This window comes from Bacillus rossius, chromosome 3 (genome assembly GCF_032445375.1).
Source record: "Bacillus rossius redtenbacheri isolate Brsri chromosome 3, Brsri_v3, whole genome shotgun sequence".
NCBI classification, from domain to species: Eukaryota; Metazoa; Arthropoda; class Insecta; order Phasmatodea; family Bacillidae; genus Bacillus; species Bacillus rossius.
Genome location: NC_086332.1, coordinates 87,067,085 through 87,093,494, shown reverse-complemented (window position 1 = coordinate 87,093,494; position 26,410 = coordinate 87,067,085). Strand labels below are relative to the sequence as shown.

Genomic DNA, 26,410 nt, shown 5'->3' with positions numbered 1-26,410 from the left:
TTACTGAGCCCTCATTACTGACAGATCCTTAACAAATGATGAAGTACTAAATGCATAGCTCTGGCTGATAGATTTTCCTTTATAAGGTTTTTCGGTTTGAGGTATTTAACAATCTAAAAAAAATCCAAAATTATTTATTATAAGGGTAGTCTCACTGTCCCTATTTGGCCAATGTTAAATATGCAATGTTTACCTCCCAATACCTCAGAAACTATTAAATCTAGAACTTCTAGATTTAAACAATGTTCTTACATGAGTTCTTACTATACTGTACTAGAATAATTTTTTGTAGATGTTTTTGGAGAATGTTCTTAACAATTTAAAATATATATACAGTAGAACCCTGTTATAATGTTTTTCAAGGGAGCACAAGAAAAAAACATTATAAGCAGGAAAACGTTATAAGGAGGAAATCTCAATTTAGCACTTAACAATGTTCGAGCTTTGTACCAATGGACTCACCAAGCTATGTAAACAACTTTAATGTTAAAACCAAAGATAGTATACTTGATACATGAATTTTTTGAAACAAGCCAACAATTTTTCAACTTCGTCTTGTTCCCTGGTTAAATTTTGTTTGTCTTTAAAGATACACTGCCACATTTTTTGTAAAATTGTCTCACGATTCATGATGACAACATTAAGAGTGAGAACGTCTACTCCTTCGCCACCTGAAAATGTTTAATTTTGGGATTCTTATGTATGAATGAAAAAAAAAAAATTAATTGTAAATAATAGAAAACACTTTTAGTTATGCCCTCGCTCAATGGTTGGCAACTTAAATATCGTAGGACTATGTACGTGCATCTGAATACCCATTGGAATGGCAAGGAAGAGAAGAGTTGACTAAGGGTGCCAACTTATACGTAACTACGAACATTGTGTACCTTCAGTATATTGGATAAAATTGTATTTTAACAAACTTCATGTGTTGTATGGCAGTGATTGTAAACATAAACATACATAAAGGAAACTTTTTATCGTAAGTGTTGGAATAATTTGGTTTTAAAACATTTTTCCCCCATTTATTGAATGTTTGAAAGCAAACATTATAAGCAGGAAATTACACTATTTATGAACGTTATATGCAGGAAATAAATACATTGTCCTTATGGGGGAAATATTGGGACTTTATAAATATGACATTATAAGCAGGAAAACATTATATGCAGGAACATTATAACAGGGTTCTACTGTATATATTTTTCCGAATCAGATAGTTCTTAACACTACTTCACAATTCTAGTACATACAGTAATTTCAATGCAACTTTGCTTATGTTTAAGCTTTGTAGCTTTTATAGTTATTGACATAATGGGTTAAATATTCTAAAAAATTAGATTTTCAGATATTGAGGCCAGAGTTTAAAATGTCTATGCATGAAACAAATTTTAAGAAAAGACTGCTATATTTTATTTAAATGATATATTTTGTAATATTTATCACAGAGATATCCTGGAAATTATTTATTCTAAATTATTTTTCCTTATTTTAAAAAAATAAATATTAAATGAAAAAATTAAACAAATACTCTAGCAGTATTGCAAATCCATTTTCAATACAAGTTCAGTCATTTTCTCACGATCTACAGTTTTTCTGAAAATGTAGCAATATATATTACAAAGTTTTTTATATAATGGGTCTAATGTTACAAAAAAAGTTTCATAAACATAAATTATAACTAATCACCTTTCCAACACTATTTAATCAGTGACAACCTGCCCCATATGCTGTTACCAGTTACTTTCATTTAATTTTCTTTCAAATTTCTCTTCCTAATTCTTGCCTCTTTGTTTAAAAAGTTCTGCTGCATGCAGCAATTTTTGAATATGCACCTTGTTCAGAAATTTCAAAGTCTTTTTGGCATTGGATCCTGAACTGAGGTAAAGTTTTTGGAGCTCCTCGTTTCTTTCAAAATTACCATAATAGAAGGATATTACAGCATCATTCAAACCCCACTATATTGAAGACTAAAAACCATGATTTAAAAAACTATATTGAAAACTAAAAACAATTAAAAAAACTTACTACTTAAATAAATACTAATACTAATCAACAAATAGGTGTAATCTGGCAGTTATCGACTCATACTTTCACTTCAGTATGTAGACAATTGTAATTTACCCAGGCTATGTGGTCAATTAGAAAACAAAACGCCGAGAGTTCTCATACGGCAAATGGATGTATGTATTTCTCATAAGGAAATATTTTTATTCTGGTGTAATGTGATAAAAATCAAACCTGCTTTTACATCTACTTAAAAAACTTAATTGAAGCAATTAAATAGCTATGTTTGACCTACTTAGTGATTATATTTGTGTTTCCTGAAATTAAAATGTTTTAACCCAAATGACTGTAGCATAGTCCCCAGTATAGTACCCAGTGCAATGATCCAACCACTTTACGATTACTGTAGTTAACAAATATTCCATTTTAAAGCTTAATAAACATGCAACAATGATTATACTTGAGTGATTCTCTGTCGGACTCTTCATGTTTATGTAATTTGTATTTTGATTTCAGTAAATCTGTTAAAAAAAAAAAACTTGTTTCTTAACTTTATTGATTTACATTGTCTATAAATGATTATATGTTAAAACTTTATTACTTGTTTCACTATTAACATGTAGAATAATGTTTCTAGATTATTTTGGTGTCGAAACTGAGAGTCTACTAGAAAAATTGCATTTACGAAGTACATTTTTGGGGACCATTAAAAGAAATTATCATTTACGAATTAACTGCTGCAAATTTTCGGTGTGATGCACACGGTTTGTGGTGGTACACTTCTGATATGTTACCAGGAAACATTGATTCTGCAACTGTTAAAAGTTTAGCTTGGGGATAATTTTTCATAATTACAAAACTTTGTTTTTTAAGACCAAAAATCATCCTAGCTCGAGTGCAGTACACACAACGACTCTCAGAATGCTTCAGCGATCAGATAGATTGTGCCCGACACCTAACAAATTAACAATTTTAATGTTTAAGAAATATGCGACATTTGCTGTAGTGATTTTCATGTCTGGTCTTTCATGTTTATGTAATCTGTATTTTCATTCCCAGAGTATGTTAGTGAAATCTTTTTTCCTAATATTAATGAATATATTGCATATTTAGTAAAACATATTGAAAAGTTTTTCAATTTCTTCATGTAGAATAATTATTTCAGATTTTTGTTTTTTGGTTTGGTTTACTGAAGTTCTACTATAATAATTACGTTTACTGAATGCACTATTGTGGAGCGCTGCAAGAAGCTATTATTTAGGACTAAACTGCACGTTTTCAGTGTGACACACTAGGTTTGTGCAGGTAATCTTTTCACATGATAGTAGAGAATGCTGTTATTACCACTGTAATAAAATTTAATTCCGGGAAAATTTTTCCAGAGATTAGTAAACCTCAATTTTGAGGGAGCGAAGTCCCTCCAGTTCTTGCGGCTGCAGCACTGTAGCAGTGCTGCTGCTCAGAATGCTCTAGTGATTCAATCAATTATGCTAGCCTCTTGAAAAAGGGATCCCTCTAAAGCTTAAGAAATATGCAACGAATTTTGTTCTACTGATTATTACATTGGACTTCATTTTTTAACATAAATGTGTATAGATTAGTTTGGTAAATTTATGCAGAGTCATTTTTAAAAACTGCATAAATGGAAAGCACTTTAATGGACTGCTGTATGTCGGTGTCATCTAGGACTTTACTGCATGTTTTCTGTGATTCGCACAAGGTCTACAACGGTAAACATTTAGTATGTTATTAAGCATAGTTGACTCCACCTCAGTGCAAAAATTCAGCTGTGAAAATTTTTCCACAAGTTCTGCCTTTTAGGCCCACGTTGCCTGCAAGGGTCGAATGCAAGAAAGTTTGCGGGCTGCGAGGATTAGGAGCAGGGGGTAGGGGAGAAGACTTCTCTTCATAGCTTGCTTCCCTCTGTCTAGGATCTTCCAGTGATGCCTGCTAAATGGCAGATTGGCAGATTGGCGACCTTCGACATCCTTCCTTCGCGGGGCTGTCTCGCCACTAACTTCTTATATACGATTTGGCTGACTAGATATTATTAATAAGCAAGCATTTATGAAACAGATCAACCAATTTTAAGCTTATTCTGATGAATTACTTTTTTCCCCTTTAACCACTCTGCCACCTGGCTCAATATTTCAAGTAAATCTCTTCACAACCACAACCGCAAACATAACAATACACCTATCCCTTTCTTAGCACGACTTCAGATTGCGCTGATTCATTTAGCGCGATGTGAATTTTACTGCCCCAGTCTTGAATAGCACATCTGCAAATTTCACTAGCACGAAATCTCGGCAGGCAAAAAAAAAAAGTCTAGCACGACGCCACGAAGTCTGTTTCGACTTCTGTAAACAACAGATGTGCCGTTGGATACAGTTAGCCATACAAGGGGAAAAGAGATGCGCGCGCGGGTCTGTCTGCGCTATCAGCTGTTTTACAGACGTCAGCTATGACAAGTCAAATTGCGGTTATGGAGTGTAAAAGATCAAATTTTTTTACGTCCACACGTATGCCGCCGTGCCGTACTGGTGTCACCTGGCCACAAACCAGGCCTTGAACTCAGTCTAGCCAATGGCAGGGAATTCACTCAAACAAAATAAATGTCTGCCCATTCAGCTGCCGGTTACTGTACGTGATTGATCACTCATAATGCATCGTGTTCAGTATTTGAGACAAAACTAGAAGTATTATGGCGCGCATATTGTCATGAAGACCATGCTTATGTTGGTCGCACTTTAGTTTTAAGCAAGTCAACTGTGCGCACAATTGTAGGAAATAAGGACTCTTAACAAAAATTTATATAAGTCTGATGCTGTTGGTTGTACTAGCGGGAATATATTTGACAATAGATACCGGAACAGAAATGAACAGATGATTCATGTGGAAAAGGTTGTTAAATGAATGTTGCAATGAAAAAAATTATCATTGGCTGGACAGGATTGGTGTGAACCAGGTGGTCATACGCGAATAAGCACTTTAATTTTTTGAAAATTTAAAATGTAACTATCCGGACAGTAATATCGGTTTTACTGTCATTAAAGGATGGTTTGGAAAGGTACGCGACGTGAGTTGAAGGTCACGCCCGGGCGGGCAAATCAGCCAGCTGACTGACGATAAAGTACAAAGTCAGGTATTTCCCGTTACGCGGTGTCGTATTTGTCATACAAAGTGCGATGGGAGGCATATATAGATAAATGGTGTGACATATTTATAGTTGAGTGTTATTCAACGCATTTATATTACGTAAAGAATATTTTCCTACAGAATTTTGGAACACATTAAATAAATTAGCCTTGCTATTTATGGAAACTAATGCTTCAGAATACGCGATTTTGAATAACACGATTAATTTAAGGAACAAATTAGTTGTGCTAAGTGAGGGATAGGTGTGCACACAATTAAAAAAAAAAAGTTTTCTAAAAGTACAGTTCACAGTACACTGCTAAGGGGGAAAAGTATGATATAGTTACCTGTGGCACCATGTTTTTGAAGGATTCCATAATTTTGGAACTTTTGCTCTCCTGGTAATACGAAAAAATTCCAGTGACGATGACGACTGCCGAAAGTACAATGCCAAGGAACAGCTGCAAAAATTAAAAAGTGATTAAACGAGAGAATGGCAAAAGCCATGCTACACTATCACCACCACATCAGTAGAACCACAGCAGTTCTAGCAAACACAAATTATGTACGGTGTACAAATAAAATGGAACCGCACTAAAAAAGTACATCAATTTAAAGGCTTTCTCACTTTGAAGAATATATTTGCAGATTCCTAAAAGAGGTTTAAAATTTAATACCAATTTAGTTTAAAACACTTTCCTTATTAAGTACAAAAAATTGTAATTTTTTTAGGTACGTTGAAATGAGATTTCACTGCAACTTCAACACTGTTTTTAGGTTGACACCTAAATAGTCTTACATAAATTAATAATTTATGAGAAATTTATATTTGATAATAATTTATGTGAAATGTATTGATGAATGGTAGGAAAACAATGTACTGTATTTTAATGGAATGATTTGTCAAATGACATCTTAATAAGTCTTCAAGCATGTATTATGATGTCACAGGATTCTGGTTTAAAAGCACTGAAATGGGGGGGTAAGGGGTGGGGGGAGGTAGAAAATGTCTGTTAAATCGATGTAATGTGGACATTTATCACAAGTGTCTATCTAATTCATGGCTGCTCTTCATGCCATTTCATTTTCAAAAGAAAATGTAGGACTTCTTAACACAAGAGACATTTGTCACAAGAGCATATGAACCTTACTGTGATGAAGAGCTCTACATTGATAGTACCTGCCATGTTTTCATAAAATTTAAACTATTTCCACAGTTCCGATTTTAAATTTCATTCTAACATATTAGCGGCAATTCCTAACACGGTAGTCCCTCTATAATCAGGCACTTCACTTCTCCGGTCCTGCCAGTAATACAGCGTTTTAAGACAGGCAAGCAGGTAACAGGGTAATTTCGAGAGTGAATAGGCGACAAGTGACTGCTTGTCACGGGGTCAATGACAGCTGTGCACGATTGTGTCTACTTTGTCTGCCTTACATCACTGTAATTTTGTGCATTTGCAGAGCTGCAAGATAAAATGTCTCTACAGTGTAAATGTAAACATAAAACATTATCACTTGCAGATAAAAACAAGATTTTTAATGACTTGAAAAAGGAGAAACACTAGTTAGTCTCGCTAAAGAATATGGAGTTGGTCGTGCTACAATTCACGACATAAGGAAAACAGTGAAAGAATAAAGAATTTCTTTGAGGAAAAAAATTAAAATGTGAAAAGTGTGCAGAAAACACTGAAAACTGGTGAGTTTCCACAAGTTGAAGATAGCCTTTACTTTTGGTTTTTACAAGCATGCAATAGACTTACGCCTATTTCTGGAGAATTTTTAAAGGAAAAAGCTAGAATGTTTTTACAGAAAAATCATGAATAAAGATGACTGTCAGGCCAGTGAGGGCTGGTTGAACACATTTAGAAGAAGTTTTGGTATACAGCTATTGAGTATGATGGGTAAAAAGCTGTCATGTGATGTTGATGCGGACGAGCCATATAAAGAAAATTTCCAAAAAAGTCATTGAAGAAATGACTAACTTCTGACCAAGTGTACAATGCAGACAAAAGCGGTTTGTTTTGGCAGCATTAACCCCCCCCCCCCCCCCCCCCAAAAAAAAAACCTACATTCACTGTGCTGATGATAGTTCTGTGGTACTGGACGAAAACTAACAAAGGAATGAGTCACTTTTATGCCTTGTTCAAATGCAAGTGTTACACATAAGATGAACATGTTAAGTGATTGGCATGGCACAAACCCTAGGGCATTTAAGAATTTTTAAGTTCCTCTTGATTATAAAAACCAAGGCCAAGTGTAGATGACTAAGTCCTTATTCTTAGAATGGTTTGCCGAACTGTTTGTACCGTCAGTAAAACAATACCTTAAAAAACAGAACCTTCTACAAAAAGCATTGATGATTTTGGAGAATTGCCCCGGTCACCCTTATGAAGAGGATTTGAACTTAAAGGCAGTTTTATCCGTGTTATGTTTCCACTTCATAATATAATGTCTATCCTGCAACCTATGAACCAAAATATAATCCAAGCAATTAAAATGCAATACAAAAAGGGCCGTTTTGTACATGGCTTTGAGGACCAGTGTGATTAAATCATTAAAAGAAACTGTCCTGAAAGATCTAGTTTACTCACTTTTGAATGCTTGGGTAAACCTTAGTGAAAAAATGATTGTTTGTGTGGAAACTTGTGGCCTAACATTTAATTGTTACAGCAATACAAGAAAAAGCCAAACACAGCCATTCTTGATATCGATGAAAGTTACTTAAATCAGCTGCGAGACGTGTTTAATTACCAACTTGTGGATACAGCTGATAATGCTTTAACAACTGTAAATGTCAGCAAAAGGATGACTGGTGAGGAAGAGGAAAACAACCAGTTTTTTTTTTACAGATGATGACATCATAGAGGCGGTGACCAAAATAGAAGAGGATCAAGAAAAGAGTGCGGAGAGCAAGTGACACCAGCTGGTCAAACAATACCTCATGATACTGCCACCGATTCCTTTGCTACATCCATTACCTGGGCAAAAGAAAATGGTGTCCTTGCAAGTGACATTCTAGTATTAAAGCAATTTCAAGAACAAGTGTTCAAAATGTCATTCAAAGTGAAAAAGACAGATGAAAATAGAAAGTTATTTTATGCATTCCACGTCAATGGAATAATTTAGACTATTGATACACAACTACAGTAGTACTGTATTGTAAATTTAATTTTTTCTTTGTTGTAGTTTTAATTTATGTTACACTTCATTTGCAAGTATGTACTAATGTAGTGTATAATACAGTATTACTAGGGATGGTGATTTTTCGTTTTCACAAACTAGATGCGAAAATATGCTAAATTATATTTTTTCCGCTATAAAATGCGAAATCTAGACTATTCCGAGATAAATGCGAAATCAAGGTAAAAAACGTAGATTCGTCTTCACTCTACACAATTTATTTACAGATTGTATTTCATTTCAGTTCAGTATCAAAAGAAACCATCATTTTATGGCGTATTCAGCACAAGTATCTTATTGTCACGTCATTCACAACAACTATTGTTCGTAAATATTGAATGAAGAATGGCCATCCGTGCCTCGCGATTGTAAACAAAGCAAAGAACAACTAGCTGGAAGATTGTCCGTCATCTTGCAGAGTACACGTTTTTAGGCCACCATATTGCGACATCTCTGCTTCGCCGCGCTAACAATTGTAAGTCCCATTTTCTGGCTGTGTTTCACGTGTAAGACGCGTTCTTGTGTAGTCTGTGGAAGGTGGTATGTTTACAAATACGTGCATACTCGTGAATGTGTTGTATACTGTTATTTCTTGTGGTAAAAATGGGACGAAATGTAATTTCCATTCGCGATCACATAAATGAATACAAAAGTGAACAGTTCTACGAAAGTGATACAAATATTTTAATGTGCAATTTATGTAATCGCCATCTGGAGTGGAAAAAAAAAGATGAACTTGAAAAGCACATTAAATCTGAGAGACATCAGGCTGCAAAAAAAAAGATTCACCGAGAAATCGGATGAAGGAAAAAAGTCAGTAAAACGACAAGCAACGGTTTCTGGCATGATCGAAAACCAAAAGAAGGCGAAAACAGAAAAAAACGAAAAAAAATATTACAAAAACTAGTTTCAATAACATTATTTGTGCACTCTACATCAACTATGGCCATGAACACGACTAAAAAATATTTATTGTAATTTTAAGTATTCAATTTATTGCACTCATAAATGCTAAAAAGTTGTTTGGAACCTGCCAAGTTTGGCTATCTTTGTAGTTGTGCTAGATCTTTATTTCTGTGGTTGTTAATAATTAATATGAGTATTATTTAATGCTTTTTAAAAATATACTTTTCTTCAGTAATGTAAAATGAGAGAATTGGCTAATTCTTGTTTTTAAAAATGCTACAAAATGCTAAATTTCAAATTCAAAATGCTAAATGTTATTATTTTTAATGCTATAAATCACCATCTCTAAGTATTACATACATTTATGTATAAAATAAAACATAGCTTCTGCAGTTCAAATGCTTCATTATTCAATCTGGCAGTGCTCTGATCTGATATCTGCCGGATCACCGAGAGACCATTATGCTGACTCTTACAAATGTAAAAACTGATATATCTAGTGAAACAACATTTGAACCATTTAAAATTGGATTGAGAATTGCCGCCAATGCAAATGACCTGAAAAAGACTATGCTTTACCTTAAAACAAGCACAAAGTAGCTAAGGATAGGTCTTAACCAACAAATTGGTTTCTCCTTTTTTTTTTTAGATTTATTTTTTGTTTTTACTATTACTCAAAAGCTTTTCCTGTAAATTTATTATGATTACTCTATTGCATTTATGTTTACTCCCGAATTTTGTCAAAGAGATATTTAGCAAATGTTATTTGATAGCTATAAAATGCCATACAAAGTGATTATAATAATGAAAAACCATGTAATTTTTTTATTATTTAATATTACTTGAAGCTATATGGTGACTAAAAATAAACACAGAAGAGCTATTGTTATATATTTATTTTTTTCAGAAATAACACTTAAATAGGCCTAACACAAAAAAAAGAAGAAAGAAAGTGAAATATCCAACATAGTGTGCAAGACCACACATTAAACAAAGCTGTGTTGAGAAGGTAACAAACTTGCAGGTATTTCTGAGTGTTTGTGCTTGTTACTGTATCTAAAAACAGCTAATTCATTGTGTACAAAATAAAATTTGTCCTAAACATATTTTTCTTACCTAGCTTCAAGATGTGAACATTCGTCGCGAATTTAAATAAAGTTACTACTTGATAAAACAAGAATGGTGAAATTACAACATTTTTTGAAGCTGTTTATGTTAATACACCTGTACCTACCTCATATAAATTTCAAATAGTAACTAAACAATTTTACTGCAGAATATATATTTTGCAGTTAATGATAGCAATAGTAATTTTTCTTCAATGAATTTCAAGTTAATTATTTTAATGTGCACATTAATGTAAAATAACTTTGGATTTGCTTTTTCAATCATCATTGCAAAAAAAAAAAAACACTTATAAATTAATTTTATTTACTTAGCATAGTAATACATTAGACTGTTACTAACAAACCAATGCCACATAACATTTAAAAGTATTACACCAAAGGAAATATAAATTAAAAAAAGTGTCTATTTGACGCAGTGTTGAATTTAATTTTTACTTAGTTTGTATCAGCATGGAATTATTTGTGGCACTGTTGATAGTCAGCTAGGCTGTGCATTTACTGAACTGATTACCACACTGCCCTTCCCCTCCATCATGTAGGTATGGAAATGGAGTACCCTGAGAAAAATTCAATGGCCAATGGAAACTCCACCACTTTTTCCTAAAAGTGAAAACAAAAAAATTGAACACAATTCACACTGCTGTGCAATAAGTGATCTGACCACTAAACCACTGTGGCATTCATTAATAATGAAAATTCCATCTACGCCATTTTTGTTAAACAAAACAAATAAGAAATTCCCATTTCATTGATTTTAATGCTTTAACAACTACACTTTAATGACAGAACAAAGAGAAAAATCAATAATAGGAGTGAAGGGTTACTTAAATTGCTATTCCCAAAATTAGTTATCATTGAAGTTAAATTTTTTTTAAAATACTTTTAATTTTGAGTATTTTTTTTTTATATAGCCAAAATTTTGGCTTGGTCAGGCACAAATATTATTTTCCCAAGCTATTACATTTGGTTACAGTTAAATATTTACTAATGTGCTCCAGCTGCAACAACCAGGATAAAATGGTTTCTATATTATTTGCGGGTAACTAGAAATGTCGTAACGGTTACACTGAGCCACGAACACCGACTTAAAGTGAAATGTTAGGTTGTAAGCCCTGTCAAACCGTAACATGTAATACTGCAGCTGTATTGCAAAGTGGCTTTAGGCCATGTCGTAATTCCCACAGATAGCACACAATCACTCCTTATCACATACTCTTGACGTCACAGCGTCAATGAAACTGTTCAATCATTGCACACGCTTGCCCACTTTTTAACAACCATCTTGATTTTTGAACTGTAAACAAACTTTTAGGTTATAATGAGGTTTAGGTTTGTTATAAAAAGGTATGTAATAAAAAAACTATAATAAAATAGACAGATCGCTATCTTAACGTGAAATACGTAACTGATAATATGAAATGGCATTTTATAATATTTAAAATTTGTATTACCCTACAATATAAATTTATACGAATAATTGGGCAAGAAATACCATAGTGTAAATACATTTTGGAGATCTGAAAGACAACTTTTACACTGATCAGCCAGAGTTAGGTTATTGTTTGCACACATGTAGTTTACGTAGGGCACAGCTAAGAGTTAATGTCTGAAATAGTTCACAAGTAAGTCAAGAGTGTGCCACAGGAAGAGTGCAGAGTGAGACAGATCATCCTCATAAATTGAATCATGACCTTAATATTTAAAACAATCAAAGATGATAGGACCAAACGTTAAGCTATTTTTATATGGTGGTGTTTCACCAAAAGCTCTGCCCAATTTGGCGAAATGATTTCAAGCTAGAATAAATGAATTCATTAGGGTCTAACGTCTGGTTGAAGGCAATGTTATTAGAGGCAGACGAGGAGGCAGGGGAGGTTCCTGCGGGTAGGTCGGGTAGGCCCGGGCCTACCCAACATTTAAAAAAATGAAAATTGGAAATAAGACTTTTTATAAAAATACACACTTCATATTAAACGTTTAGATTATTTTGAAGAGGGCAGTTGGCAATGAAATGAAACTATACATTCACCTGCATATTTGTAACATTTAAAACTAACGTACGAGTTGTGTTGTAATATTCACCATACATACAATTAATTTTGTGATACATATAAAGGTATTTAAGTGTATTTTGTTGACATACAATCATATGTTTAATAAATTTTATGATTAATATATTATACATATTGGACTTCAGAGAGAAATAAATTACCCTAAGAAAGCCCCAAAACTTACCATTTTGCATTTGAATTTTTAAAATTCCCCGGATCACCCTCTGATATTGGGGCCACCCCCATCTTCCCCCCCATCCAGTAGAGACTGGACTCCCATAACTGTGCATACGCCCCTGTGGTACCGTTCGAGCCTACCCAAAAATTAATCCTGGAGCTGACCCTACAAGGAGGTAAAACTGTGAGATAATGGAATAACAGGCAGGGGCAGAAGGGGGATTCACCGATTCACTGCCACGCCCGTTAATGAAAAATACGGGTTCACACCCAAAATACTTCTGTGGGAGGCGAGTTATCCTTCCTCTCAACCACCATGGGCCCTCAATTTCCATTTCCCAAAACACATTTTTATGATAAAAAAAAAAATGTTATTTAATCAGAACATAGGCCAGCTTGCACAGTCCTGTACGGAAGATTTAAACATGAACTTGGCAGGTTAAACACATTTCATTGTATGCACGGATACTCGTTCTACGCTTACCCATATATTTCAACTATATACACATCAAAATCTGATGCATTCCAGTAATATTGTGAAACATTTCTGCAACACTGCCACAACATAAAAATATTATGTTCACTTTTACAATGTTCCATTTCAATATTGCTGTAAAAATCTATAGTTTTTTCTACCTCCAGTCACAACCAGACAAGCTGGCATTTGCCTAAAGAATATTCTGGTGAATGCCTGATGGTGTGTAACCAAGGCACTCGTACGGGACGACGATGCTCACGTTATCGTCTGCGGGCTCGTCTTCCGTGCTCGCTTGGATGGAGTACGCGATGAAGCACAGCACGGCGCCGATCCACAGCAGCATTGCGAAGCCCCCGAACAAGTTCTTGCAGAACTTGACCCATTCCGGTGTCTGCTTGGGTGGCGTGAGTGCGTTCGGACCATCGCGCTCCAAGTTCTCTTTCGCTTTGGCGTGCGTCAAACCCTGCACAAGAATAACCATGTCAGCTGAAACTAACACAGAACTCATTTTGGCAGAACTGTACATACTTTATTAAATCAATATAAAGATTGTACCTAAAATACATGCCTAAACTTTGGGTTCATATGCAGGGCAAGTAAAGGAGGAAGAAATGTTGATGAACATTGGTCAGAAAATAATTCGGTTTACAGCTAGGGTAGTTGCTGTGAAACACAGTAGGTAATATCTATTATGTGGCAAGCAATACGTGCCAGACAAGACAACTAACCACACATAAGGTGACGTACAATGGGCACACAATATCCAAAATTATATTCCAATGAACTGGCTTTCAGTCAGTGGCGTAGCGTGGGTGGGGCGGAGGGGGCGGCCCGCCCCGGGCGGCAGCCCGCGGGGGCGGGTCGCCGGTGAAGCGGGTTGAGATCTGATCTATGATTCATTCATTACATGTGTCAGACACACTATAATGTTTCATTTTTATCTCAAATTTTGCGCACCAACTATTTTTTAATATTTATTTAAAAGAAAAACTGCGAAATCACTGACAGAGCTCTTTATAACGTTTGTTTGTTTACATAGGAACGGCAACATCGCAACAGCGCGAGTCGAGTTGAGCGGCACTCCTTATTATGTTCATTACTCATACAAAATCTTTTGTTTCACGCGTCAGCCCGTGTCGATGCCTCTCTTTCGCACTCATTGAACTTAGTACTACGCATTGTACTGTAAAGTTTGACCTTAACCCAGGGCAAACCAAACAACTTCCGCAAACCGGGACACAGTAAAACTCATATATTGCCCCGTACCGCGAGCGCAGGTAAACCCAAAAAAATATTAAAACCCAAACTAATAGCGGCTTAAAAAATACTAATAAGGTTGCGAACAGTGAGAGGAGGCAGCAAGTTAAAAAGACGCAAAATTTATATGACAACATTTAATATATATATATATATATATATATATATATATATATATATATATATATATATATATATATATATATATCATAAAATCGTTTCATCACAAATCGGTGCATCCATCAATAAATACATACCCTATTACTACTTATAAAAAATAGCTATATAATAATACTAAAAAAATACTTTAACAATTCCCCCGAAAAATTATAATTTGATCATATACTTCGGAGCTCCGAAAATTAAATATAATTACCAAAAAGGCATTAAAAATATATAAGAACATAACTCCGCTAGACTATCAAATTTGACTATATTGTCGATTGAACAAGAATTGGCTGCTAATATTGATTTTGACAAAGTTATTTCTGACTTCGCTGCTCATAAGGCCCGTAGAATCCGCTTGTAAAACCGCTCATCCTATTTTAACTTCAATAAAAGGTACCTCATTGCATGTGAAATTTAATTTTAATTAAGCACCTATAGAATGGGGGCGGCAAAATGGGTTTCCCGCCCCAGGCGCCGAGATGGCACGCTACGCCACTGCTTTCAGTGGCTCTACTTGTCAGTGGTAGCAGTTCTATCGATAAACTCAAGCACTTATAGACCTATGTTCATTGGCATTTTTGCCTCCTCTAGGAATGCATGCCGAATTTTATTTTGTTTGCTGTTTGCTTTCAAATTTATTTACTTTAGTTGGTGGGAGTGAAAAGATTTTTTAGGATATGGGGGGGGAGGGCGGAGATACACTCACACTCCCCCCCCCCCTCCTTATTTATGCCCCGGGCATCCTCTAGTTGTTCTGCATATATATAAACACAGATATAAGGAATTTTTGGCAGTTTGGATAATTCTTTCTAGATCTTAATAAAAACTCATGTCTTTAATCAGAAATAAATTTTATGTTGCTTAGTTAAATGCATGCTTGGTGGTTGTATTTCCTGATCCTCAAACAGGATGGCACTGTACGAAGTTACAGTATGTAGCACACCTTCTGTGGGTGTACATAGCTAAGAAGAAAATAAAGTTGCCTACAACCTTGTAGACAAATATATTCAACATTTTTTTCTATTGAATATGTATTCTTCAACTCTTTAATAACATTCATAATTGGTCTTGTCTGAGATTGGCATCATAACCATCACCCCTATTTTAAAAATTACTTTTTTTTTTTTTGTGAGAATTAGGCTGTAAGAATATTTGCAGCAGTTATCTGTAGAACCAAAAAAAAAGTGGTTGTATAAATATTATTTCTATTGAGTCACAAAGCCACCACAGCCCGGTCATGTCATTAAATAACGTAAACACAGAACATAAATATGGGATACTGAGGAAGGAATCCTTTACGACCAATGGTAAGGCACTATTTCAGTATTTGCATTGAGTGATTTCAGGAAACAGTAGGAAAACAAAACAGTGTGGCTCCACCGTGATTCAACTCTGGTACTTCGAAATGCAAGCCCAGCATCTCGTTACTGTACCACCTCAAAACATCTAAAAATGACTTCTCTTTTTAAACATGTCTGGGACATCATGTGTACATTTCTCCTCTTGAAACTCTATTGAACATTATGCATTCATTCTACGTCTAAAAATATCTACATCCAAAAATTCACTCATCGAGGTCTTTCTTTGCCTATATCCTAAACATTTATAACCATTACATATTCAACACTGAAGTAATAACCAAACCTATCAGGTATGTTGGCAATATTAAAAAGGGCGACAGACCAACTTCTCATGATTCCAAAAATACTTACCCCACATGATCACAGCAAAAATTTTTCCCCCAGGGACTACGGTGGTGAGTGGTCACAATCGCTTTCCACCGGACAATCTGGGTTCGACTACCTGTTTGCAAATGGGAAATGTGGTGGACATTGCCACGAGCAGGTGGAATTTCTTAGGCACTACTCTGTTTCCCAACCGATTCACGCAGTCGATACTCCATTTTCATCCCATCACTCCATCGTATCTAATGACTTCAGTGCCGACGAGATTCATTCATATCTTTCCTAACGTCAGCTTAAATTAAAGCCAAGACATTTTTGGGATGGATCAGGCCTAAGCATCCGAGCGGGTTTTTGAACTATGCAGGAAAGCATAGCATGCACTGTGTCCTTTGTGTGTTGATTGGTGACCGGTGCCATGACCAACTTTCCTGTCTTAACTTCATTTTGCTAGACTAGCCAGATTAAACCTGCACAGATAAGAAATCAGGATGCACGCAGGGCTATAGAATAATCTGGAAGAGAGTTGGACAGAAGAAGGATTTTACCATGGTAGGCCACAGCTTAGAAGCTCGATATCTTTATTTTTGGCACGGGCTAGTTGTGATTCACGGAGAGAAACTAGAGACTCACGCGTTCGGGGTCGGTGCTGAACCGCTGGTAGAGCTCCTCAGGCGTGATCTTGTGGAAGTCTATGTCCAGCTCCTGCTTCAGGTCGTCCAAGTTGTCCGCCTTCCGCTGCGCCTTCTCTTTTCTTCGAGACTGGAAAACGAAAGCAACCCAAAAACCCATGTTAGAAATTGCCCACAGCAGTCGTGAGTAGTGCAGAGGAGTGTATGCCAGAGATTAGGGAGGTGTACAGATGGAGCACTAGTCATCCAAAGTGACTGTCCACCAGAAGGTGTCACCACACCGACGTAAATGACATGTCTCCCGCGACAGACAGCCAGCCCGTTCCAGGCTCCAGCTCGACAGCTTGCAGCTCCTTCTGGACCAGACACCTTCATCGTGGCCTGCATGGTGGTCTGCCTGGCCGGGGACGTCATGAACGAAGCAGCTTTTCTGTTATTTTCAAAAAAATACGTCAGTCTTTTCTTTACTAACTTTCATTGGCCGTTCTTGCCTATTTTAACTCTCCATTGTGGTTTATGCTGCCACGGTCGCATTGTCTGTCAAAATCAATGGAACTTAAATTAGAGGCAATTTATTTTTGTTCTGGCTGACGCTGGTGAGGTCCGTGTTGCTTTAAAATTTTGTATCGCTATTTTCTTTCAAATAAGCATTTTCACTCTTTTCTATATATTACTATTTAAGGCTTGTTTATAAATTTCTTGTTGGATTTTTAGAAAGTTAACATTTAAGAATATTAAAAATAAATCTATTATTTGAGACGTAGGCACTGGCTGTTAAGACCAACGATCATGCGGCATAAGAACACACCAGAGTTAAAATTTTCATACTTCTCTTATGCGGTTCCAATATTCATTACTCCGCTAAACTTGTAGGCAGTAACAGCCGATAGAGATACAAACAAATGGAGGCCACATTGGTACGCGGAATGCGCTGAGCTTTCGTCTCTTGGCTCCACGCACAGAAAATGACTTTGTACTGTACTGTGTCTGTACTTCCTGCATCTCTGAAGCAGGCCTAATGAGCAGCATCACGTCCAACCGACTCCGCACTTCCACACCCATCCGACAGCGAGGAGTGAAAATCTGGAGGTTATTTTATTTAAATTGAAAAATGCAGAGCATAGTCTCATAGCATGGGACACGCATAAAAGGATCAAAATTTTCACTGTGTTGTGACCTAATGCCACAAGTTCGTTGGTCTTAACAGCCAGTGCGTACATCTCAAATAATAGCCTTATATTTAAGATTCAATGTTAACTTCCTAAAATTCTAACAGGAAATTTATAATAAAAAAAGCCTTAAATATTAATATTTAGAAAAGAGTAAAAATGCCTTGAAACAAGCGTTTCCCCAAATATTTATTGGAATGAAAATTCAGATATATAAAATATAAAAGCAGCAGAGAGACATGAATCTCACCAGCACCAGCCAGAATAAATTGCCTCTAATTTAAGTCCCCTCAATTTTGACAGACAATGTAACCCACAAAACAGCTTGCAAATCTCCTTTAGAAAAAAGTATAAGGCAACGAGTCCTAGGTTGGCGGTGCAAAATTCAGTAAGAAAAAAAATTCAATTCATCAATTAATTATTTGATGATAATCGAATAGTTTATTATTTGTACATACATACTGTCAAACTAATAGGCTGCACCACATTGTGGGATATAAATTTACGACTTTAAAATGGGTAGTAAATAATAATTACAAAAGGGCATGCTATTGAGAAACATCCAGTGTTAAATTTTCTTTTTCCAACTCGCCTTCCTTACGCGAGGTAACACATGTAATAAACTGGAAACAAATGATTTAATCTTACAAGGATAGATGCGAACTTTAGGTCACCGATTTCGACGTCCCTTTGTGATAGAACAGTACTTCCAATAGCAATCCACCCTGTAAGGACAAAACCCACCTAACAATTTTTCACTTTGTTTTTAAGGAAGATTATTTAACCTACATATTTACAGAATGAGTCTAAATTCGACCTACAAACTTCGCCTTCAGGTTCATCACGACAAAATAATTTCAAAACATACATTCGACTTATGGCCCTAAACTTGGCATATGGCTTTGAAGTTAAAGATTAACAACATTTTTATTGTAAATAATAAAATATGTGAGATGGAACCATGAGTGTATGGTTTGTGTTTCACTGAATTGAGTTGTACAACCAACCCGAATTTGGTCCCAATAAGAAAATTAATTCATTGAAATAATTAGGGGTAGTAACAAGCCATAAAAATATATGGAAAATAAAGGTGACACCCCTAATTATTTCAATTAAATAAATTTTCTACAGTAACCAAATTTTCGGTGGTTGTAGAACTCAGTTCAATTAAACATAATTTCGACGGTCAATGTTCTATCTCAAATAATGTCTCTATAACTAGCCGCTTCATTCGAGCAATCTCAGGGTATTGCTAATATTTAACTACTGAAAGAAAAGTATGTGATTACTAATTCCAAACATTTTTACTAAAGAAATGAGAGACAGTAAATTATCAGGTCCATAAAAGATTTAATTCAAAACAAAACCATTTATAATTTTTTTTTAAGTGGTTATGCGTAAGCCTTTTAAATGTTTAGTATATATTAAGTATCTGATTGTGTTTAAGTGTATTCTAGGATATATTTTACCTTGATTAAATCAAACTTACCTCCTTTTCGTTTCAAGAGGTAAAAAATTTCAAAATTTGCTAAACACGCACCTATTTCATTTTCGTTTACTTTATGCTATCGTTCACACTAAACCTTTCATTAATTATAGTTAAAGATTTGCCTAGAATAAATAATAATTACACCTTATTACAAATACCTCCCTTATTTTACGATATTTGTTACAATCGCATCATTATTTGAAATGTGAGTATAGATGTGCTTAGTATTACTTTTAAAATATTCCCAAATTTTTTTCCCTATCCTCTTTCCCCAAAGGGATGCCTAAATAAGAAATTCAGAACCAAGTAAATACTGCAATATCCGTTAACCAAATAAAACTACACTGATTCCTTTTTTTACTGCAGAAGTAAACTCAATAATAATAATAATAATAATAATAATAATAATAATAAACTTACAATTATATTGAATTTAAATATATCTTAGCAATACTGACTTAATGAATACCATAATTTTTTTTAAAATAATATTAACCCCTGTTACAACTTAAGGTATTTCAGAGAACATTGCTTAAGGTCTATTTACTAATAATGTCCAATATCTTAAATTAAGTTTGATTTGATCAGAATATTTTTTTTAATGTCAAACCCATATTTACAATATTTTACTCCTTAAGAAGTAGAACTTCCAACACATAGTGAAAAAAAGTTGGTAGATTTCACATGTTTATAAATCAAACCGCAAAACCTACATCCCGCTTGACTAGCTTCAGAGATACGAATTTTATAAGAAAAAAAAATTGACAGATATTTTTATCTTTTTTGCAGGTGAATATGGGACAGTTGTAAAGGTAAAAAAAAAATGCTAATAAATCATAATAATCTACGTTATTCTATCTCATTTCTTACCTCCATTATAATTTACTTGGCTATGTGATTTATTAATATAAAACTAACATGCCCCCGTTTCACTGCCTTTAAGATCAAATATTCAAAAATGGTAAAAGCAACCTACGTAATTAATTGTTTGAGTTATTCGTGCCCAATTTCTTGTATCCAGCTTTAATTGCTATGAAGATATGTATTTTAATGATAAACAAAACTTACTTTTCACACCATTAAAGGTAGAAATCCGTAAAATGGAAGAAAAAAAAATAACAATAAAAAAACATATAATTTGTAACTCTATATATTTGTGGTTCATTCTTAATTTCTTACCCTTAAATCCAGTAGATAAGAATAAAAAGTATGCATTTTCATCTTTAAACCAAACTTAATCCTTTAGCACTCCTTAGGGATGGAATCTTGCAAAGTAGTAAAATAATGATTTGTAGTTTATTATTTTTACAGAATTATTTACGTCTTGCTTAATTAGTTCTGGATATGCAATGTTTTTACAATAAACTACAACTTATTTCCTTTTCACTCCCTTCAGAGACTAACTTTAAAAAATAAAATCATATACACACACTATGTAACTCGAGATGCAAGTTTTTTTTCTTAGTTTCTTACTTCTAGTTCTAATTGAATTGGAATTATTTATTTCCTTTTAAAAAAAATTACCTACCATTCTTACCACAAACCCCCCCCCCCCTTTTATCGAGTTACATTTCGCAAAATGGTAAAGGTAGTTTTTATATGTTTATTATTGGTACCCAATATATTTTATTATGCTTGATTAGTTTCGGGGTTAAAATTATTCACCTTAAAACTATATTAATCCCTTTTAATTTTGCAAAATGGTAAAATTTTAGTTGGTAGTTCGTTTGTTTGTAAACAATGTCTTTTATTTTGCTTGATTAGATTAGGAGTTATATAACTTTTTATCTCAAAACCATATTCACTCCTTTTTTACCCCCTAGGGGGTGAATTCCGCAAAATGGTGGTTGGTATCTTTTGTACATTTATTACACTGATCAACAAAGAAAATGTTTCATGCTCAAAAATAACTGATATTAATGTATTTTTGCCTGCTGAACATAAAAATCATCATGAAAAACATTTAATTAGTACAAATTTCTGAGATAGAGTTATACAGTGAATATTTAAGATATAATTTTTGGTTAGCGGGAAATCAGTGCTGGAAAACTGGCTGCATTGTACTAGGATGTTGTTATTCTGTGATGCACGCTAACAGCTACTATTGTTTTTAAACAAAAAGCTGCAGTGAACTATTTTTTGTTACATTTGTGGTAATAAGACATTTTAAACCCAGAAACGGATCCTGAGCCGACTGGTGAGAACTGCTTACTGCCATTATTTTAGTGTAAAGGTAGGTAGGTAGATGATCAGGTTAAACCATGGGCACCACACATTTGTTGCAACTCGTGTTCAGTGATTCTGCTAGAGTGGTTGGATGGAAAGAAATGAGCAATACCTTTTGCTATACCTATGGTTTGACAAGAGTCAACTAATCATGTAAGTGAATGTTATTTCTGCATGATGAGCCCTCTTTCAAGTTGCTGATCAAAGAAAAATAAAGGAAAAGTATAGTACATCAATCTTCCTTCAGCCATTCGGCCTGTTCCACATTCCAATACTTTACCATTTCCTAAACCCCCAAAAAATTGTAATATTGAGAAGAGTGATTCTGAGGAAGAACATTAAGGCTCTGAAGAAGAAACCATCAAAGCTGGTTCTTCCCACAACCAAGATTTTGTGGTAGAGAACTTGGGTGAGCTCCACGTACTAAGTCAGAGGGAACTGAGTGATCTCGTTAGAGACCTTAGCTTGCTAAAACAAAGGCTGAACTTTTGGCGTCCAGGCTACAGTAATGGCATCTCCTCAAACCAGGTGTCAAGATCACTGAATGCAGAAGTCATCAGGGAGACCTGTTTTTTTTTAAATTTTATTTTATAACGGACTGATTGAATGTCTGTGTTTGCCTCATGACCCAGCTGAATGTAGACTATTTATAGACTCTTCTAACCTGAGTTTGAATGTAGTGTTTCTGCACAACGGTAACATCTTCCCTTTCATCCCAATTGAACACGTGGTTGACATGAAGAAGACACATGATAATAAAGCTCACCTGGATTCAATTAAATATTCTGACCATAAATTGCAAATCTGTGGTGATTTGAAAGATATTGCTTTACTTCTGGGAACTCAACTGGGCTATACTGTGTACTGCTGCTTTCTAGGCATGTGAGATAGCCGAGATAAAAAGTCTCATTACATTAAAGGTGATTGCCCAGCAAGAACCCTTAAATCTGGTGAGAAAAATGTCCAAAATAAGCCTTTGGTTGATCCGAAAATGGTTCTCCATCCCTTACACATTAAGCTGGGATTGATGAAGAACTAGTTAAAGCTATGAACCAGGAAGGAGAAGCTATCAAGTTCTTAAGAGGGAAATTCCCCAGATTAAGTAATGCTAAGGTCAAGGCATTAATCTTCATTGAACCTCATGAAATTTTTAAAGATGCTAATTTTGATTGAATACTATAGGAACAAAAAAAGGCAGCTTGGGAAGCGTGAAGTGTGATGCTTTCTTGGAAACAGGACAGAAATAACTACCCTCAGTTGGTCAAAGAACTGCTCCAAAAATGCCATGATCCGAGTTATGATGTCTCTAAAAATACATTTTCTCCACTCCCACTTAAATTTTCCAAAGATAATGTGGAGCTGTACGTGATGAGCATACGTAGAGATTCCACCAAGACATTTCTTGGACGGAGCAGAGATATCACGGCCGTTGGGTGAGTCAATGCTAGCAGACTACTGCTGGACTGTCTACAGAGATGTCCCGGAGTTGACGTACTAGAGGCAGGCCAAAAGGAAACCCTCTCATGAAGTAACCACTTGATCCAGCTGCAGAAACTAGTCTTTGAAATGTAATTCCACATTAATTCACAACTACAAACAATATTGATGTTTTCTACATTAACATGTTATTTAAGACGTTTTATTTCACTTGGAAAATTGTGAGCAGGACATTATGTATTAAGTATGTGTAATGCATATCTTGTAAACAGAAGCTAATGCAAAAAATTAATTGGCTTATAAATTTTTTTCAACCGAAAATTAGTAAAAATTAGTTAGAGTTTGGAAACGTTCAGAATTTTTTTTGTTGGTTAGTGTTATTGGTCCTAATATCTTTTATTATTCTTAATTAAATTCAAGCTAAAATTATTAATTATAAAACCATATTTACCCTATTTTCACCTCTCATGGGTTGCATTTCGCAAAATTATAACACTGGAGTTGGCAGTTTTCGTTGTTTACTATTGGTATCCAATATATTTGCTTATGGTTGATTAGGTTCGGAATGTAGCAAAATGGTAAAATTGTGGTTGGTAGTTTTCGTTAATTACTGGCCTCAATATATTTTTTATGCTCAATTAAATTAGCAGATATTATTAATCTTAAAACAGTTTTAACCCCATTTTCACCCCTTATTGGGCGTACTTCACAAAATGGTAAAAATGTGTTTTGTAGGTTTCACATGTTTACTATTGGAAACTAATATCTTTTATAATGCTTTATAAATTCAGAGATATAATTATTGATCTTTAAAACACATTTACTCCTTTTTGGTTGTATTTCAGAAATGTGGTAAAATTCTGGTTGGTAATTTTTGTATGTTTATTGTTGGTCTCTAATACCTTAGTTTTTCTTAACTAAAACTGGGATTATTGTTAATTTTGAAAATATATATTTAGCCCTTTTTCACCCCTTCTGAGTTGTTTTTTTTTTTCTTCAGAAAATGGTAACATTGTTGTTGGTAGTTTTTGTATGTCTATTTTTGGTACCCAACATATATTATTTGATTATACACAGAATTATGATCATACATCTTTAAAATATTTACCTCTTTTTCACCCACTTAGGGCGGAATATTGCCAAATGATAAAATTGTGGTTGGTACTTTTCTATTTTAATTATTGGCCCTCATATATTTTATTATACCTAATTAAAATCGGAAAGAGAATTATTAATCTTAAAAAAAAAAAATTATCCCTTTTTCACTTCTTAGGGTTGAACTTTGCAAAAGGTAAAATTGTAGTTGGTAGTTTTCGTATGTTTATTATTGGTACCCAATATCCTTTTTATCCTGTTAAAGATTGAGTTTTAATTATTGGTGTTAAAATTATATTTACCTAATTGTTACTCCTTAGGGTGGAATTATGTTATTTTACATAGCCTAATTTTTAAATTAGTCAAAAGTACATTTCTAACAAAAAATCGTCAAAATACTACAAGTAGTTTTTACGTGATGCTGAAACAAATATACAAACACAAAAATTAAAAAAAAATAATTATTTTCGAGTTCTCAACAATGTAAGAAGCTATTTCCCATTGCCCCCCCCCCTTCCCCCTCGGGTCATTTAATTCAATGTACAGCCTTTTTACCATGATCAGTTTTGTTATTAGTATAGATTTATGATAAAAATATGTTCAACCCAAACTTAAAAAACATATACCAGCATTGGGAAGTAATTTAGACAATATGTTGTGTAATTGTGTTTTAAAATTATTATGCTGGGATGAACCTGCAGCCACAGTTTGTCAGTGGAAATCAGAATCACTCCGTATAGATTTCAGAATTCTCGTCTGAAATATAGGTCCACAATTTTCAAACAAAGAAACCGTTCTTTCTAAAGCCTTGTTTAGCTTTTGGCGAAACAGGGATAAAAAAAAAATACCACCATACTGCACACAGTTCAAAACTGTAGGTTCGTATCGACATAAATGCCCGAGATGTTGGTCATATGGTATTAAGAATATTAACGAGATGAAATGCAGGTTACCTCCGTGTGCATTCTGCATATGTCATCACTAACGTATGAGGTGGTGCAGGAATCTGCCGGACATGCCCGGCTCACACTCTTCACGCTACGCTGCTGCATTTGCGTTGATGGAACTTAACCAAGACATACAGACCTTCAACCGAACACGGGTCGTCGTTACTCCAATTGAGCCACTACAATAATATTCGTGTGCATCTCGTGATGTACTAAACCCAATAAACAAAGGAAATAACAGAATGACTTTCTAAAGTAACCGCTTGAATAATTCTACCATTGCATTTTTGGATTATTTGCAGGTTGTCCGAGTAATAAACATAGAATTATTATTAATTACAAAGATTCAATTGATTCAGTTTATAGATTCATTACGGCTACGAGACACATCTTAAAGGCTCAAGAGAAGTTAACGAATGCGACGTCGGTGCAAAAGTATAGGTCTACTTCTGCTGTCCATAGACTGCCACCTGTCTCCGACAAAACAGCAACCTGAATACACATAGCAACCATCAGAATGAAGCAAGTTTTACACTATTAAACACTAACTACACAATGAAATAGCAAACACAGACTATTACAATAATAAAAGCCGCACATAAGGCGGATGGATATAAGCACACCACCACACAAATTACAAACAGAAAAAATAACAACACTGAAGTACACTACGAGTATGGCCGGTAGTCCGTACTAGCAGTAGCCACACACGACTCACCGACATGTACATTTTGCAGCTTTAAGACATGCAACAAGCGAAATATAGAACGCATAAATATTGGTGATGGAAATCAAATTTACATAAGCATTTGGAGCTATTCTGATCCAGTCGCACTAAAAAGAGTCCTAATAGTGGAAGAAAAATACATGGTACACAAGTTGAGGGGAATACACTTTTTGTTTTTAATACTATGACAGATATTTGTTTCTTTAAAAGTTTTGTATGTATTGTTACGAAGATACTAGAGACGAGGCAACGTGGTAGGCCGGTCGGCCTGGCGCACCGGCTAGTACAGCGGGAGGTCCAGGGAGGCCCCATCCCCCGGACAGGTAATCCGACTAGGAGCGGCGCCTCACTCCCGGTCACTCGAGTGTTTGGCACGTTTCCAGAGCTCCGTTTGCGTGAAGTGGCATAACTAGGACGCCATTACACACGGTGCGTAGAGCTTCAGGAAAAATCACACGATTTGAAAACTGCAAGATATCCAAGTGGGGTCTGTTTACGAAAAACATTTGAGATT

The 26,410-nt window shown here is 34.9% G+C and overlaps 1 protein-coding gene across 6 annotated transcripts in view; it reads right to left on the bottom strand.

The window, feature by feature from the left end:
- LOC134531007 (sodium/potassium-transporting ATPase subunit alpha) overlaps positions 1 to 26,410 on the bottom strand; it is a 349,143-nt gene that overhangs the window by 82,996 nt on the left and 239,737 nt on the right. For all 6 annotated transcript variants that reach the window (XM_063366437.1, XM_063366436.1, XM_063366441.1 and 3 more), the window contains 3 exons: positions 16,808 to 16,936; positions 13,327 to 13,530; positions 5,493 to 5,606 (listed from right to left, as the gene is read on the bottom strand). In XM_063366437.1, coding sequence (XP_063222507.1) covers positions 5,493 to 5,606; positions 13,327 to 13,530; positions 16,808 to 16,936 — 447 coding nt within the window. The remainder of the gene's footprint in view (positions 1 to 5,492; positions 5,607 to 13,326; positions 13,531 to 16,807; positions 16,937 to 26,410) is intronic.